We start from the raw sequence: 18,998 nt of genomic DNA, 5'->3' as shown, positions 1-18,998 counted from the left end.
TATTGTGGCCTTAATTATCATTTCCTGAATTGCCTTCTCTTTTGTGAAGTATTTATTCAAATATCTTGTTAACTTTTCTATTAGATTGTCTTTCCCTAATTGATTACCCATTGGGATAGGTCTTTTGTCAATTATATGTACTACAAATGTCTTCTACCTTCTGGCTTTTTTTTTTTTTTCTTAATTTATTTTTGGCTGCGTTGGGTTTTCCTTACTGCATGTGGGCTTTCTCTAGTTGCAGTGTGCGGGCTTCTCATTGCGGTGGCTTCTCTTGTTGTGGAGCACAGGCTCTCGGTGTGTGGGCTTCAGTAGTTTTGGCACGCAGGCTCGTAGTCGCGGCTCGCAGGCTCTAGATCACAGGCTCAGTAGTTGTGGCACACGGGCTCAGCTGCTCTGCGGCACGTGGGATCCTCCCAGACCAGGGATCGAACCCGTGTCCCCTGCACTGGCAGGTGGATTCTTAACCACTGCACCACCAGGGAAGTCTCTGGCTTCCTTTTTTATTCTCTTAATGGTGAATTCTGATGAGCAGAAGTACTTGATTTTAATGCAGTCAAAATTATTGCAGCTTTCTGTATCCTTTTTAAGAATATATTCTTCTACTTTTTTTTCTTCTTGAAGATTTATTGTTTGCCTTTCACATTAAAATCAATAAGCCCATGCACCTAGAGCCTGTGCTCTGCAACAAAGAGAAGGCACTGCAACGAGAAGCCCGCGCACCACAACGAAGAGTAGCCCCCACTCGCCGGAACTAGAGAAAGCCCACACGCAGCAACAAAGACCCAACGCAGCCAAAAATGAATAAATAAATTAATTAAAAAAACTAAAATCAACAATTCACCTGGAGTTGATATTGTGCATGATGTGAGGTAAGGATCAAAATTCATTTTTACCACATGGACATGCAACTGACCCAGCACCATTTATTGAAAAGACCATCCTTTCCCCATTGTTCTGCAGTGGCACGTTTTTCCTAAATCCAGTGTCCACATACAGGAAGGTCTGTTTCTGGACTTTCTAGTCTGTTCCATTGGTCTATCCGTCTGTTGGCTTTCTGGTGCCAATACCACATTGCCTTAATTACTGTGGCTTTATATTAAGACTTGATGTATGGTAGAGCAAGTCCTCCAGCTTTATGCTTCTACAACATCGTCTTCGCCCTCTTGGCCCTTTGCATTGCCATAAAATATCTTAAAATCAACTTGTTATCATTTAAAAAATGACAAATAGGTAAATCTGTTGGGGTTTTGATTGGGATTACATTGAATCTATAGCTCAGTTTGGGGAGAACTGACTTCTTTGAAATATTGAGCCTTCCAATCCATGAACATGACATATCTCTCTACTTATTTAGGTCTTATTTAACTTCTCTCAATGTTTTATAGTTGTTTTTGTTTTCTGTGTAAGCCTTAATATCTTTCAATTTTCCCCTAAATATTAGAATGTTTTGATGCTATAGTAAAGGGTATTTTTTTTCCTTTTTTTTTTTTTTTTTTGCGGTATGCGGGCCTCTCACCGACGTGGCCTCTCCCGTTGCGGAGCACAGGCTCCGGATGTTCAGGCTCAGCGGCCATGGCTCACGGGCCCAGCCGCTCTGCGGCATGTGGGATCTTCCCGGACCAGGGCACGAACCTGTGTCCCCTGCATCGGCAGGCGGACTCTCAACCACTGCGCCAACCAGGGAAGCCCGTAAATGGTATTTTTAAAAATTCTATTTTAATTGTTTATTGGCAACTGGTTTGTTTTTAATCTCATGAAAACGGAACTCTGTTACTCAGTGCTTCCCTATCTGATGGTTCCATGAAACACCATCCTACTTGTTAAAGTGGTCTGCTAAATATGTTGGGAAAAGCTGAGTTAAACAAGTTAATCTAGTTTCTTCACTGCAGGACTTCTAAAGTCTTTAATGTGCTAACGTAATATTCCTCAAGCTTACTTGGCCAGACTTACTCAATATTCAACGAATATCATAGTCAGGTATCATTCAGGATAAAAGCATAGAAAATAGCAATTACTCTAGGTGTTTTAAACAGGAGGATTTAATAGAGGATGCTTATAAAAATCACTGGAGGACTCCAAGAGTAGGTGCTTGGCTCAGCTTCTAGGAATGGCTCCCAGATGTCCACAAAATGGACCCTCCCAAGGCAGGCGCTGCCAGTGAGGCCACCACTGGAGCTCCTCAGCCCACAAACCCTTTACTCCCACTGCCCCAACCACAACTGCCTCTCAGTACCCACGAGGTTGAACGCTCGATGTGCTAACGCTCCAAACCCTCACGTTTCCATAGTCATAGACATTACCTGTCGTCACAAGACAGCAAAAGTAAAAAAGGAACAGCTGAAAACGGTCTCCATGCTTTCACCCTCCAAACCGCTCACAAGTACCTCTGAAAGGTGACAGCAATTTTGCATCCAGGACCACAACCTGCAGCTCTCTGCAGGATAAGAGGACACCTAGAAGGAGGGGGAATGCAGACTGAGCTAAGTGACAGCATCCACCACAACCAACCAAGTGCCTGGTGTATAGGCTGGGCACCCTTCTAGGCAGAGAATACATCTGTGAGCTAACAGGCTAGTAAGAAAGTCAGGTGTTAAAAAAAAAAAAAAAAAAAAAAAAAAAAAGAAAGTCAGGTGTTGAACAAGTTAATGTGAGTACCCGCTCCCCACCTCTGACGGAAGTGCTATAGCCATCTGCCAAAACAAGTGTTTTCTGAAACATAGGGTGATCATGTGTCCCTCTTGGTACTGAAGGTGTTACATTTATGCTTCACTTCTATCAGTTACATACGACGTCACGGCATGCATTCTGCATATTAATTTTACCTTCATCTTATTGTTTCTCACTCATTTTCCCTATGTTCCTATTTACTTTTTATCGTATTTTTGTAAGGTATCTTAAATCTTCCCCCTTAAAAAAGGACAGATATAAATCAATCATCTGTGTGAAACCCCAATGTTCGTTCATCCATGAGGAGTTACCCCACTCACAAATTCCTTCCACTATCATTTTTGTTGGCTTCACAAATTTGATAAAGTGCTAAACAGAAGCACTCATTTCATTCCTGGTTTCACTTTGGTAACCAGAAGACTGGAGGGAAGATCAAAGGTTGAAGCAACAACACGTCCTTTGAAATAACAAATTAATATAACATGCTCTACAGCATTTCATGATAATTGGCTTTATTAACGTAGAACAATTAATGCTAGCCATAAAAGTATATCATTAAATGTGTTATTATTACAAGTTAGAATTTATTCTCTGTTCCCTGTATCGCCATTTAACTGGAAAAAACAACAGCCAAAACTTGTCAACCTTACAGTCCATTTGAAATTGATTCAACTGGAAGCAATTAGCTTGTTCAAGAATGACAATACAAAAGAAAAGTATACGCTGGAATGTATTACATTTTGGCCCAACAAACAGGTTTGATTCATTCTGGCTCATAAAGCATGCTGATGGTGTTTATGATTTGGAAAATTCACTGAAACTTTTTGCCTGAATTGAATCCTCTGTGATGCATTTTCTTGAGTTCTACCCATGACTGCCACAGTAACAGTCCTGGGATCAGAACCCAAACACCATTGAAAAATACCAGATAGACCCAAAAGTAGAGCCAATTGTTGGTGTTGAGGTTGGGGCTTCCCATAAGCCAGTCTGGGCAGAAGGTCATCCACCCGCCATACAATTCACACACACACAGGGTGATCTGTATGAAATGCCTGTTAGAGAGAAAGAGACAAGGGATGAGACTGCCAGCAGCATCAACAGTCCTCCACGGCAGAAAACCTCCCTGAAGTTGGACCTCGGGTTTTACGTAGAGCTCCTTTGATGGGGCAAATTGATAATTAATGAAGACCCATGCTTTCCTTGGAGAAGCAATAGTGCCTTTCCTAGAAGATTATCCTCAGAGTTAAAGAAGGTCTCTTGGGTATCCTGTCCTATTTGGTGAGGTCACAACTGACCCGGTAAGAGAGACCTGGATGGGAAGCTCTCTATGAGCCGCAATTTCACCTGTTGTAAAAGGGATAATAATAGTCCCTTCCTCGAATAATATTGTGGAGATTAAATGCCGCAATTTCACCTGTTGTAAAAGGGATAATAATAGTCCCTTCCTCGAATAATATTGTGGAGATTAAATGAGATATGTAGATAAAACACTGTGCCCGGCACATATTCAACAATGCATATGTATTAAATGTTTGAAATAATAAACAAATGGGTGCATGTAGTAAATCTACAACCACGATCATGGAGTCAAAGACATGGAAGGCACCCAGGAGAAATTTAATTCTTCCTGCCAACGCTCTATGTAAAACTGGGTGGGGGAAAGTGGATTAAATGACCTTTGAGGTCTCTTTCAAATCTGAAATTTTATGATGAAGCTTTACATAAGACTTCTTCTTTGATACAAGATGGTGGAAAATGGAATGCCGTTGTGCCTACTTGACACAGTTTTAGGGAATCATCCCCAGGATAGCAATCTGTTTGTCCCAGGTCACCCCGTCCCTAAGATGGAGAGGAAGGAAAGGGAGGGAGGAAGCGGAGTTCAAAGTTCCAGGGTCTGACTGATGGATGGTTAATCTGCCATCTTTCTGCTTCGTCTCCTCACTCTTCTGCTTTCCTCATACCCTCCATAGCCTGCTTCTGGAAAGATTTCTTATTTATCTTGCATGTCTACCTCAGAATTACATGAGAGATTTTTCTTTGTGTCAAGCGGAATGGGAGTTTTCTAGAATGAGTTGGAGGCAAAGGATGCAAATGTTACCTTTTGATTCTCCAAAATATTGGTGGCAAATCATCCAATGCTGTCACCACTGTGCTTGTCTATACAGCACCTAGGTTGTCAATACAATCATATTTCTCATATTTTTTTTATTTTGAATGGTCTGAAATTATCCTGGTGGCACCATGATCCTTAACTAATATCTAACAATTTTTGTTTCTAGTCTACTTTTTGTCTAACAAAGAACTCTGGTCATTATCCCCTCCAAATGTCACGCTGGCGTTGGGACAGCTAATGTTCCTCCTCTTTTCCGTAGGACAGGAGAAGAGCACTTACCGATAATGTTTCCCTTTGACGATGGCATAAATGAGAACCAATGCCAGAAACCCTCCCAGGACGACAGTCAGAATTTCCAAAGACACAATGGTTGGATCCAAATAAAGCCATCTTGCGTCAGCTTTGCCATATTCTTTCCCTGAAAACAAAATACATTTTGTTACTCATCTGGCAATCGTTTTTATGACAGAGGAAATGACCTTTTTTTCCCCGTTAGGAGGAGATAAAAGAGTAACTGCCACTCTCTCTGTAGTCTTCATAATGCCTTAGTGGAAGGCAAGAGAGGCCCTATGACGAAAATGCATTTGCCACCGGACACAAGTAATAATAACAATATCATGTTATATTTGTAAAATGATTTGCATTTTCCAAAGTGCTTTCACACGTGTGCCCTCTTCACCCTCTCCCTTTTCATCGTAAGCAGCAGAATTCTACATCAGTTTGACACAGTCAGACTTTGCAAAGATAATCTTTAATAGTTATCTTGGTAAATGCATTATAATTCCTTACGTCAAAATTTCAACATAAAGTCTGTATTAGTTAGATGTGGGAAAATTATTATTAAGGAAATGTTTATAAAAAAACACATGTTTATTAGTGATTGAAGAGGAATTGAGTGCTGAGGAGGCAGCAGGGAGGGGAGGGGAGGAGAGTAACACAGCCTGGACTACAGAATGAATCCTAAATGGACAAAGGAGCATTTCGGTCTGCTACAGGGACAGAATTCACTAACACAGCTACCACGAAATTGTGCTGACCAGGGAGCAGGTGTGCCCTAAGAAATCTTTCCAGGCCCCGTTATCAGGATGGTTACTTCTAGGAAGCACCATGAGGTCAGATAGTCTTTTTAGTGAAGGACCAAGGGCCATGCACTAGGTGAAGTCATATTCCCCTCCCTCCCTCCCTCCTTCTCTCTTCTTTCCTTCCTTCTTTCTTTCTCTCTTTCCTTCCTCCCCACCTCCCCCCACCTTTCTCTCTGTCTCTCTTTCCTTTTTACTTTAACAAAGTAATACGTGCTGGTCCTAAGATCTCAAATAACCAGAGGAAAAAAAACCCCAAAACCCTCTTCTCTCCCTTTAATTACTGTTCTCACATTACTTAGAAAAGGTATGAATGGTCAAAAATTAGCTGCGTGATCTGACTGGTCTGAGCAGCACAAAGCAATAGTCTCTTTTTTTTTACATCTTCACTAGAGTATAATTGCTTTACAATGGTGTGTTAGTTTCTGCTTTATAACAAAGTGAATCTGTTATACATATACATATATCCCCATATCTCTTCCCTCTTGCATCTCCCTCCTTCCCACCCTCACTATCCCACCCCTCTAGGTGGTCACAAAGCACCGAGCTGATCTCCCTGTGCTATGTGGCTGCTTCCCACTAGCTATCTATTTTACGTTTAGTAGTGTATATACATCCATGCCACTCTCTCGCCTTGTCACAGCTTACCCTTCCCCCTCCAACCTAAGTGTCCATCATCGGGTGAATGGATAAAGAAGATGTGGCACATATAATACAATGGAATATTACTCAGCCTTAAAAAGAAGCAATAGTCTCTTAATGGTTAGAGTTAGGATCCCTCCAGGGCCAGGGACAAAGGGTTCCCATGAAAGGCTGTCCCCAGAGAAAGGACAGGCCAGTAAACACGATTAGCTATTTAATGAGATAACACACAGACACACGCTGAGCGGAGATTCTGTGAAAGGCCAGATGCAACTGGCAGACCAGGCAGAGCCGTCCAGCCTGTCCTTAGCCGACTGCCTGCCATGACCTAACTGGAAAACATCATAGTGAAAGAAAAAGTTTTCCCTATAAATTTAAACATAGATACAGGGCTTCCCTGATGGCTCAGTGGTTAAGAATCTGTCTGCCAATGCAGGGGACACAGGCTCGAGCCCTGGTCTGGGAAGATCCCACATGCTGTGGAGCAACTAAGCCCGTGTGCCACAACTACTGAGCCTGCGCTCTAGACCCTGCAAGTCACAACTACTGAGACTGCACGCCACAACTACTGAAGTCCACGTGCCTAGAGTCCGTGCTCCGCAACAAGAGAAGCCACCGCAATGAGAAGCCCACGCACTGCAGCGAAGAGTAGCCCCCACTCGCCGCAACCAGAGAAAGCCCGGGCACAGCAACAAAGACCCAATGCAGTCAAAAATAAATAAATAAAATAAATTAAATTAATAAAAAAAAAACACATAGATACAATAGGTGAAATATACTATCTAGTGTAGCCAAAATCTAAGAAAATATCACAAGTAAAAGGTCAATGCTTTAGGAGCTAAGAGATTAGTGGGTGTTTAGACATTCACAGAAATAACCCCATTCATTCATTCTTTTTAAAAATTTTTTTTGATTTATTTATTTTTTGGCCACGTGGCATGTGAGATCTTAGTTCCCTGACCAGGGATCGAACCCATGCCCCCTGCATTAGAAGTACAGGGTCTAACCACTGGACCTCCAGGGAAGTCCCCTTCATTCATTCTTTAATTCAACAATTTTTTTGTAGCGTATAGACGCCTCTATGCTAGGTCTCAAGAATGCAGCAGCGACCAGGACACAAAGTCTGCTGCTGGTGGTTCATACTGTAGCGAGCTCAAACCATGTAATAAGTGACGGGGACAGAGAATAGGGACATGGAGAAAAGGCACTGCACAAGCTAGGAGAGAAGGTGTTCTGATCGCTTCCCCTTCACCCTACATGCGAGGGAAGGGTTCCCGCCCCGGGCTTATGCGGTGGCCCAACACACAACAGGTGACACTGGGCAGATGAGGTTGATGGCGGCTCCTTAGTCACAGAACACTCGCAGGCTCGGGGAGAAGCACACTGTACCACGTGGGGCTGCCCTAGGAACTGGGGTGAACGAGGAGGGGCTGTGGGAGGTGGGCTCTGCAGTAACACCAGGGCGGGTGACCCCTGGTCCCCGCGGCAGGATGTGATAGGATTGTTTGAGTAATTCTGAGGGCTGGCAGGGAACTGAAGCCGGCTCCTCAGGGGTGTGCAGGCACCGTGCTGGTCCCGGAGACCAGCAGGGCTGCTTGTCCAGGGACCTTATATGAGGAAGCAGGGTGCAGAGGGGCCTGGCACTTACGACATCTGAGGCCCTCTGGGTTTTACCACACGTCAAGGCACACGTAATCTGGGATCTTAATCTCAGGCCTTTCTCTTAGTCCCGTACCTTCCACAGTGTCACAAATCAAGGCTTTGGATTGGGATGAAGGTGAGGATGACCAGCAGGCAAGATCAAAGGGCAGCCCATCCTGATTTCTGTCCTGAAGGGCACCTGGTCCAGTCTCAAGGGCCAGTTGGATGAGGGTGTCATATAACAGGACCCCCGTGTGGCCTGTTAATTGCTCCCCCTTGGGGAAGTGTGTGACGATATGTATGAACTGAAACACAGCTCCCACTCCCTAAACCAAAAGGTCTCTTCTAAATTACAGAAATAAAGCACATTTGCACGAAAAAAAAAAAAAAAATCTCAGGGCTTATATCACAAGAGGTGAGCCTTGAACTAGGGGAGGGAGAGGGTATCTCAGGGAGGAGTTTGAGCAAAGGCCTGGGGCTGAGAGCGCTCGGTGTGTCTGAAACTGCAGGAAATTCAGCAAAGCTGAAGGAGACATCGTGTAAGTGAAAGTGGGGGGGGAAGGGGGTGGGGACAGGCACTGGAAGCAGGCCCTGCTATCTGCTGGCCCCAGTGGATCAAGCCTCTGGCATCTCCTCATCTACTGCTTAACCTTGACCAACTCTTTGCAGGTTAAACGCCTATAACAGCGAAAGGGCAAACAGAGCATTAATAAACCTAATGATGTGATCCTCATCCTTTATTTTGTGACTGACTGCCAGGATCAGGCAGAGGTTTAGAGGGAAAGATGCACACGAAGGGCTGGAGGTTTCCAGTAGCCAAGCCACGGCTGTGCCCTTTGCCACAGAGCGGAGACTAGGGGCACAACTCTTCTTGACCAAACTCAAGGCAGCCTCCTCCAAGCCCTCTTCTCCAAAAGGTCTCGACCTTGGGCTCTGTGCTTGGCCCACTTAGTCCAGTTTCAACAAGAATCCTGCTGCGTGAGTTTAGTGAAAATCCTTCACTCTTGGTATCTGGTCACTCCCCCCAACCCCCAGTTTTATTGAGATATTACTGACGTACAGCACTGTGTAAGTTTAAGGTATGCGGCATAATGAATTGACTTACATATATTGTGAAATGATTACCACAATAAGCTCGAACCTGTGTCCCCTGCACTGGCAGGTGGATTCTTAACCACTGTACCACCAGAGAAGTCCAGAAGTTTGTACCTTTTGAACATCTTCATCCAATTCCCCCACTCCACAGTCCTCGCCTCTGGTAACCACAAATCTGATCTCTTTTTCTATGAGTTTGGGTTGTTTGTTTTTTAGATTCCACATATGAGATATTACAGTTTTTGTTTTTTTCTGTCTAGCTTATTTCACTTAGCATAATGTCTGCAAGGCCCATCCATGTTGTCACAAATGGCAGGATTTCCTTCTTTTTATGGCTGAATAATATTCCATTGTATATATACACCACAACTTATTTATCCACTCCTCTGTCAATGGACACTTAGGTTGTTTCCATGTCTTGGCTATTGTAGATACTGCTGCTATGAACATGGGAGTGTAGATAATCTTGATATCTGATCAAATTCCTCATCTCCCACCCTCTGTATCTTAATACCCTGGCCTGCCTTCAGCAAGGATCCTGTTGCGTCAGTCTATCAAGAGTCCCGCAGCCTGGGCTTCCCTGGTGGCGCAGTGGTTGAGAGTCCGCCTGCCAATGCAGGGGACGCGGGTTCGTGCCCCGGTCCGGGAAGATCCCACATGCCGCGGAGCGGCTGGGCCCGTGAGCCATGGCCGCTGGGCCTGCGCGTCCGGAGCCTGTGCTCCGCGGCGGGAGAGGCCACAGCATTGAGAGGCCCGCGTAACGCAAAAAAAAAAAAAAAAAAAGAGTCCCGCAGCCTTGATGTTTCTTCCCAGTAATTTTCCATCCACTGACCCCAACCCTGCTCCTTGCCTATGAATCTCCACCTGTCCTTGTATTTAGAGTTGAGCCCAATCTCTCTCCCATTGCCATAGTCCCTCTTGAATAAAGTCTTCCTTACCATCTTTAACAAGTTCTACATCCTGCTGAATCAAAGGACAGTCCACAGATCAATATATGGGAGGCCCCACCCCAGACCCTCTGAATTAGAATCTGCATTTTAACAAGAACCCCAAGCAACCTGTGTCCTTTAAAGTCCAAGAAGCACTACTTGACATTATCTACTAGATTTTCACTTTCACACTAATCAAGGGTACCTCCATTAAATGAATTTTCACTTTAAAAAAAAAATTAATTAATTAATTTTTGGCTGCATTGGGTCTTCGTTGCTGCACGCAGGCTTTCTTTTTAGTGCAGTGTGCCGGCTTCTAATGGCAGTGGCTTCTCTTGTCCACTAAGTGGCACAGGCTTAGTTGCTCCGTGGCATGTGGGATCTTCCCGGACCGGGGCATGAACCCACGTCCCCTGCATCGGCAGGCGGACTCTCAACCACTGCGCCACCAGGGAAGCCCTGAGTCCCACATCTTGAGGCCACCTGCTCAGTTCCACGGGCTAAGGAAAATGCAGCTGTGCAGCTTTCTGGTGAGTCTGCTGGATTAAACTGTGCTTGAGAATTGCTAGGGAAGTCTGGGGTTGAGAATTCCAGCTCAAGTCACTGTCCTCCTACCCTGGCTGCCCTGCTCAGCCTCAGAGAAAGCAAACAGCCCAGATTTGGCTCAGTCCCATGAAATGCAAATATCTAATTCGATCTTTATCAGTCATCTTCAGTCTACATTTTCACCTTCAAAAAAATGAAAATTCGCGCTTCCCTGGTGGTGCAGTGGTTAAGAATCCGCCTGCCAATGCAGGGGATGCGGGTTCGAGCCCTGGTCAGGGAAGATCCCACATGCCGCGGAGCAGCTAAGCCTGTGCCCCACAACTACTGAGCCTGCGCTTTAGAGCCTGAGAGCCACAACTACTGAGCCCGCAAGCCACAACTACTGAAGCCCGCACACCTAGAGCCCGTGCTCTGCGGCAAGAGAAGCCACTGCCATTAGAAGCTGGCGCACTGCAATGAAGAGTGGCACCTGCTTGCCACAACTAAAGAAAGCCCACGCACAGCAACGAAGACCTAGTGCAGCCAAAAATAAATTAAATAAATAAAAACAAAAATTTGAAATTATAGCTTTATTGAGATATAATTCACGTGCCAGACCTGTTTTTTTTTAATCTGTTTAAAGTGTATAATTCAACAAGTTTTAGTATATTCTCAGATTTGAATCACTACAAATCATGTAATTTTATAATGTTTCTACCCCAAAAAAGAAATTTGTACCCATTATCAGTCACTCCCCATTTCTGGCCTATGATCCCGCCCCCTCCCCACACACCCAGGCAACCACTAATCTATAATTTATCTCTATAGATTTGCCTATTCTGGACATTTCATGTAAATAGAATCATACAGCATGGGGTACAGGTACTCATTTAATTGACAGCCATACTTGAATTAATCCCTCAAACATGGCAAATGCAAACGTTTTAAATTACTTACACAATGAAGCTATCAAGGCATCAGAATCTGTGATGTTTCCTACCAAAGACAAGTAGACAAAAGGGCCTTCCTAGAGAGAAGAAAACAAAAACATGCTCTAATTTAGCATCACAACCACAGGATGGCACCACAATGTGGCCAGCGTCCCCCTGCCCTGCCCCACACCACACAGTCCCGGTGTGCGTGCGTGGGTTCCTGGAGCCTGGCTCCCTGAACTTGGAAATGGACATGTCCAAAGGGAATGTTTATATATAATAAATGTCAGCTTTCAATGATTGGCATTATAAAATCAGAGGTGTGCCTGATGGGGAAAATATAAGTTGAAGATTTTGCACAAGAAAAGAGCTTAAATGTTATATTAAATAAGCTAAACTCTGGATTAATCCAGGGATTTCACACCGTTGAGAAGTACCTCACAGTACTTCATTTTGTCTCACCTCAAAAAAATCCAAGATCTCTCTTAACAAAAGTGGCATTCAAATATCTATATCAGAGCTGAACTAGTTCTTTTTCCTGCACAAGGGCAAATTTAGGAAAATTAGAAATGCTTACGGGCTATATTTTAAATTTAAGGTAATGAAATAGCTGCAATTATACTTTGAACAAATTTTGTTCCTGGTCAATACAACCCTTCTCATTTCTTTTTACCAAAACAATCACTTATGTGACATCAAAGTTGTGTCTCCGCCTAATCCCTAAGGTCACTTCTAGTACAACTTCCCAGAGGCAACCACATTTAACCACTTCTGTCTGTAGCTCTGGCAACCATTTTCATAACATGTAATATACTTATATTACTATTTCTTTAGACATTATCAACTGACAGCCCATCCTGAAAAAATACAGTATAATTTACGCTGTTTCCCTTCCCCTTCCCTTCTTCCAATTTTTGACAGTAGGGGAGGAAAAACTTCCTTCTACCCTCTTAGGTTCTGTAGTTGGCCTAAGAATTAACCGACATAAACAGATTAAAAAGAAAAGCATACATATCTTATTTAATATTTTTACATGTACATGGGAGTCTTTGAAGGGAAAATGAAGACCTGAATAAGCTGTTAGGCCCCAAAACTTATATGCCTTTTTACACAAAGAACAATAAACTGCAGGGATGTGACAAGACCAAGGGGCTTGAGCTGAGGACAGTAAATTGTGGGAAAGTGACTAGGAGATACATGGGGAGAAAGTAATGGAAGACAAGGGTTATTTTGGTACGTTTATTTGTACAGGACCACTTCAGCATTGACGCCCAGTCCCCAGTGATAAGAATGTTCTTCCTGGTAAAGGGAGGGCACCTTTCTCATGGGAAGTTCAAAGACCTGATTTTAGGTAGAAAGAGGGAGGTCAGAGAGCCCTTCCTGCATCTACAGTTTCTCAATTGCCTTCAGTTCAAAATAATCAATATGCCAAAGGGGTATATTTTGGAGTAGCATGTTCTGAATCCCTTTAATAGCTATATGAATTCTCTTTAAAAAAAAATTATTTATTTATTTATTCATTTATTTTGGCTGTGCCGGGTCTCAGTTGCGGCATGCAGGATCTTTAGTTGTGGCATGCGAACTCTTAGTTGTGGCATGAGGGATCTAGTTCCCTGACCAGGGACTGAACCCGGGCCCCCTGCATTGGGAGCTTGGAGTCCTACCCACTGGACCACCAGGGAAGTCCCTATATGAATTCTCTTTAATTCTTCTATTAGTTATCCAAATGTGTAACTTATGTAGTAAACTTTGGGGAATTCCCTGGCGGTCCAGTGGTTAGGACTCCTCGCTTTCATTGCCGAGGATGTGGGTTCAGTCCCTGGTCAGGGAACTAAGATCCTGCAAGGCGCTTGGTGCGGCCAAAAAAAAAAAAGTAAAACTTAAAGCCTCAGCTTACCCATTCATCAATGTTGTGCAGTATTTAGACTTCTTACGATATCAGACAAGCATGAGAACACTCACCATCCTCTCTCCCTCTCCTCCCCATTTCCAACTCTCAACCTCTGTCCACTTTGCTTGTATGTTGTTGAAATTGACTGCATTTCCATTCAATCAACAGCATTTACAATATGGTGATTATGTAAATAGTGTTCACTGCAATGAGCCACAACTTCTTCCTCTACAAATCCAGTATTTTTGTCACTTAAGAAGAATGTGGCAAATGGAATATTTTTCTTACACTCATACATTTCTCAAAATCAGGCTACATTTTATTTTATTTGTTTCATGCTACAGTTTAATTTGCTTCACATCTGGGCCATGACTTTGTTATAAGATATTTTTGTTTATGCTACAGTTTGTAATTGCCTTTCTTTTTCTCTAATTGAGAGAAGAAACCTGACTTTCTCCCCATCTCATTAATACATCTTCCAGCTTCTTATCCATTCCAATCTCCGCTGAACAGAGGCTTTGAAACTGGTTTATTTTCTCTTTTCTTGACATTCTGTAAGTTACTTAATTGGTAAGTGTGGTTTATTTCAGAGCATATGTAAAAATTATATTCCTTAAAGATTTAAAAAAATTACATGTGAGATAAACAATGTTTTTAAACAAGAAGTACTCCCCATCCACTCTGCAACTCCTTATTTTCACCAATTGATCTTTTTTTTTTTTTTTGCGGTACACCGGCCTCTCACTGCTGTGGCCTCTCTCGTTGCGGAGCACAGCCTCTGGACACGGAGGCTCAGCGGCCATGGCTCACGGGCCCAGCCGCTCCACGGCACGTGGGACCCTCCCGGACCGGGGCACGAACCCGCGTCCCTTGCATCGGCAGGCGGACTCTCAACCACTGCGCCACCAGGGAAGCCCATGATCTTTTTATTTTTAGCAGAGCCATAGGAAATCCACACCACTTCCCTGGCATGACCTGGGAAATTTCTAGACAAAACACATCCACTGATTGGGCAGTAGGGGCCACAAGACTGAGCTGAATTTGATCCTCTCTCGGCCTCAGTACATCTATCTGTGAGATGAAGGACTTCCCAAAATTAGATTGTTGATCTCATCCTAAAACTAGATGTGACTTCCACTAGCAACCTCTTCAACTGGAGCCATCAGCAAACATGGACACAGACATCCAGTCTAGAATCTTTCCTCAGAAACAATTCCCTGGGTAAGAGCAACATGGAAACCTGGAATCTATAACATGCAGGGACCCAGGAGTGTATACCAAATTTGTTCCCTTTTATATCTACTTGGAGTTCTACTCCTTTTTCAAATCCCAGCTCAAACTCTCCTTTTTCCAAGAAACCTTCCTAGACTTCCTGGTAAAAATTAATTTCTCCCTCTCCCTTGTTACTAAATTTGTATTTCTGTAATCAACTGTCTGCTGATGGTGGATCTCCAGTGCCCATTAGATCATACATCTTGGGGGCCTGGGATGTTGTCTTCTCTGTCTTAGAATCCTCAAGAACCCAGGGTGATAATTTGTGTCTGCTAACCTTGATTTAATGACAAGTCCATGTAATGAATTACTTAGAAAGAAAGGTGCCCTGTGGGGCTTTTAGAAGGCACTACATATTTCTTACTGTATTACTACTCTAAGTGTAAAGGCAGTATAGCATATAAATTATAATGAACATATCCACCCTCCAAATGCTGATCAGGTGTTACCTCCTCCAGGAAACAAGCCTTCACTAATTCTCTTGATAGGAGGTAGATGTCTTTCCTGAACAGAATCCTGCTTATTTGTCTCCTCCTCAAAACCATCAGTTCTTTAGGGTAAGTCTTTGCCTTTGTCTCCGTATTCCAGATGCCTGATAGATGGGACATGCTAATAAATGCTTACTAAAAGAATAAGAAATAAAAGGAAGGGTGGAGGGAATGAGTTAAAAGAAAAAACAAACCCAATTTAATTAGAAAATGGGCAAAAGAAATGAAGAGACATTTCACCAAAGAGAATATACAGCTAAGAAATAAACATATGAAAAGATGTTCAACATTGCTAGCCATCAGGGAAATGCCAATTAAAACCACAATGAGAGTACTTCCCTGGTGGCGCAGTGGTTAAGAATCCGCCTGCCAATGCAGGGGACATGGGTTCAAGCCCTGGTCTGGGAAGATCCCACATGCCGCGGAGCAACTAGGCCTGTGCACCACAAGTACTGAGCTGCGCTCTAGAGCCCGCAAGCCACATCTACAGAGCCCGCATGCCACAACTACTGAAGCCCACGCACCTAGAGCCCGTGCTCCGCGACAAGAGAAGCAACCACAACGAAGAGTAGCCCCCACTCGCCGCAACTAGAAAAAGCCCACGCACAGCAACATAGACCCAAAAGAGCCAAAAATAAAAGAATAAGCCACAATGAGATATTACTATCTATCTGTCAGAATGTCTAAAATAAAAAATAGTGGCAGTACCAAATGCTGATGAGGATGTGGAGAAAATGGATCACTCATACATTCCTGGTGGGATGAAAATGGAACAGCCTCCCTGGAAAACCTGAGTTTGGCAGGTTCTTAAAACTAACATGCAATTACCATATGATCTAGCAATTGCACTCGGGCATTTATCCCAGAAAAATAAAAACTTATGTTCACACAAAAACATGTACACAAATGTTGATAGCAGCTTTTTTGGTAATAGCTAAAAACCAAATGTACTTCAAAAGATATATGGTTAAATAGACCATGGTACATTTATACCTTGGACTACTCCCCAGCAATAAGAAATAACCAGCTACTGACACACTCAGTACCTTGGATGGATCTCCAGGGAATCACGCTGAGTGAAAAAGTCAACCCCGAAAGGTGACATACTCTATAGTTCCATTTATATAACACTTCTTGAAATGATAAATTTTAGAAACGGAGGACATATTAGTGGTTTCCAGGGTTAAGGGGTGGAGGGAGGGGAAGTGCAGGTAGTTACAAAGGAAAAACACCAGGGATCTTCATGGTGTTGGAACTGTTCGGTATCTGACTGCTGTGGTTGAATACACCAGCCGACCTGGTCAGTACAATGGTGTAGAACTTAACACACACACACAGGCACACACACACTCACACATAAGTGCAAGCAAAACTAAGGAAATCTGATTAAGGTCAGTGGATTGTCAATGTCAGTGTCCTGGTTGTGATATTATACTATAGTTTTGAAAAACATTACCACTGGAGGCAACTGGACAAAGTGCACAAGGGATCTCTGTTATTTTTTAACAACTGTACATCAATCTCTAAATTGACCATAAAGTCAATTATTTCTAAAAAAAATTATTTAAAAAACCCAGACAGGGGCTTCCCTGGTGGCGCAGTGGTTGAGAGTCCGCCTGCCGATGCAGGGGACGCGGGTTCGTGCCCCGGTCCGGGAAGATCCCACATGCTGAGGAGCGGCTAGGCCCGTGAGCCATGGCCGCTGAGCCTGCGCGTCCGGAGCCTGTGCTCCGCAATGGGAGAGGCCACAACAGTGAGAGGCCCGTGTACCGCAAAAAAAAAAAAAAAAAAAAAAAAAAACCCAGACAGGTAGAAAGAGAGACATGGAAGAAAGAGTAACATTACTAATTAATAACATTAAACAAAATCGTCAGGACTTTTTTTTTTAGAGTAAGCTGGGCCCTGGCCTCAGACAGCTTGTTATCTAGCTGTGTTACACTGACATTCTGCTCAATAACGACTGGAGGAAGAGGAGGGAGCAGTGGCTGAGACAGTAAGGGAAGACTTCCAGGAGGAAGCAGGCCTCTAGGCCTGTGTACAAGCTGCTCTTCCACCAAGAGTACACGTGCCTGGCTTTTTCCCCCCCCAAAAAAGCATGTAAATATTATGGATTTTTAAAATCACGGTAAAATATACATAACATAAAATTGACCACTTTACCCATTTTAAGTTTTAAGTATTCAATTCAGTGATATTAAGTACATTCGCACTATTGTGCAACCATCACCGTCATCCATCTCCAGAACTTTTTCATCTTCCCAAACTGAAACTCTGTCCCCATTAAACAATAACTTCCCACTCCGTCTTCCCCCCAGCCGCCGGTGGCCACCATTCTATCTCTGCCTCTAGGACTCTGACTACTCTAGGTACCTCATTTGTCTTTTGTGTCTGACATCTGACTTAGGATAATATCCTCGAGGTACATCCATGTTGTAGTATGTGTCACAACTTCATGTCTTTTTCAGACGGAATAATATTCTATTGTATGTACACACCACACTTTATCTATTCATCGGCTGATGAACATCTAGGTAGGTTGTTTCTACCTTTCGGCCACCATAAATAAGCTGCTATGAATACTGGTGTGCAAGTATCCGTTTGAGTCCCTAGTTTCAGTTCCTTTGGGTATTTACGTAGAAGCGGAATTGCTGGATCATATGGTAATTCTATGTTTTACTTTTTTTTTTTAATTTGACCTTTAAAAAATTTTTTTTTAATTTTTTATGTATTTTATTTATTTTTTGGCCACGCGGCATTTGGGATCTTATTTCCCCGACCAGGGATCGAACCCGTGGCCCCTGCATCGGAAGCATGGAGTCTTAACCACTGGACTGCCAGGGAAGTTCCTGTTTTACTTTTTGAGGAACCCTCATGCTATCTTCCACAGTGGCTGTACCATTTTGCATTCCCAACAGCAGTACACCAGAGTTCCAAATTTCTCCACATCCTTGCCAACACTCGTTCTTTTCCTTTGCTGTTGCTGTGTTTCACCACAGACATCCTAATGGGTGTAAAGTGGTATCTCATTGTGGTTTTGATTTGCATTTCCCTAATGACTACTGATCTTATGGCTTATTGGCCATTTGTATTATCTTCTTTGGAGAAATGTCTGTTCAGATCTTTTGCCCATTTTTTAACTGTTTATTTGTTGTTAAGAATATAAATATTTTTCAGTGCAGATGTCACCACCTGGTACTTGAACTTGATGGGCTAGACTGCCCCATGGGCATGATTAGCCAATTATTCTGCTAAAGTCAAAGCATTTGGCAGAGCAGAGTAGGGGCCACTATCAAAGGGCAAGATCTGCCAGCCCATCATGGGGAGCAAGGGGTCTGCAGCGAATCTTGAGTGCCTTTACTCTCTTGTCACCTGATAAACTCCTCTGCAGTCTTTATTTATTTATTTTTAATTAATTAATTAATTAATTTATTTTTGGCTGCACTGGGTCTTTGTTGCTGCGCGCGGGCTTTTCTCTAGTTGTACCGAGCGGGGGCTACTCTTGGTTGCGGTGCACGGGCTTCTCATTGCGGTGGCTTCTCTTGCTGTGGAGCACGGGCTCTAGGCGCGTGGGCTTCAGTAGTTGTGGCACGTGGGCTCAGTAGTTGTGGCTCGTGGGCTCTAGAGCGCAGGCTCAGTAGTTGTGGCGCACGGGCTTAGTTGCTCTGTGGCATGTAGAATCTTCCCAGACCAGGGCTTGAAGCCGTGTCCCCTGCATTGGCAGGCG

General features: G+C 43.5%; 1 protein-coding gene across 1 annotated transcript in view; it reads right to left on the bottom strand.

The window, feature by feature from the left end:
* Window positions 1-3,162: 3,162 nt before the first annotated feature.
* The window catches only part of EBPL (EBP like), a 42,443-nt gene continuing 26,607 nt past the window's right edge, over window positions 3,163-18,998 (bottom strand). The window contains exons 2-4 of the mRNA XM_032611373.1: window positions 11,649-11,718; window positions 5,060-5,198; window positions 3,163-3,719 (exon numbers count right to left, since the gene is read on the bottom strand). Coding sequence (XP_032467264.1) covers window positions 3,479-3,719; window positions 5,060-5,198; window positions 11,649-11,718 — 450 coding nt within the window. The 3' untranslated portion in view covers window positions 3,163-3,478. The remainder of the gene's footprint in view (window positions 3,720-5,059; window positions 5,199-11,648; window positions 11,719-18,998) is intronic.

Source organism: Phocoena sinus, chromosome 18, assembly GCF_008692025.1.
Source record: "Phocoena sinus isolate mPhoSin1 chromosome 18, mPhoSin1.pri, whole genome shotgun sequence".
Taxonomy (NCBI): Eukaryota; Metazoa; Chordata; class Mammalia; order Artiodactyla; family Phocoenidae; genus Phocoena; species Phocoena sinus.
Note: the sequence above shows the minus strand (reverse complement) of the source record. Positions and strands in the feature narration are given on the sequence as shown.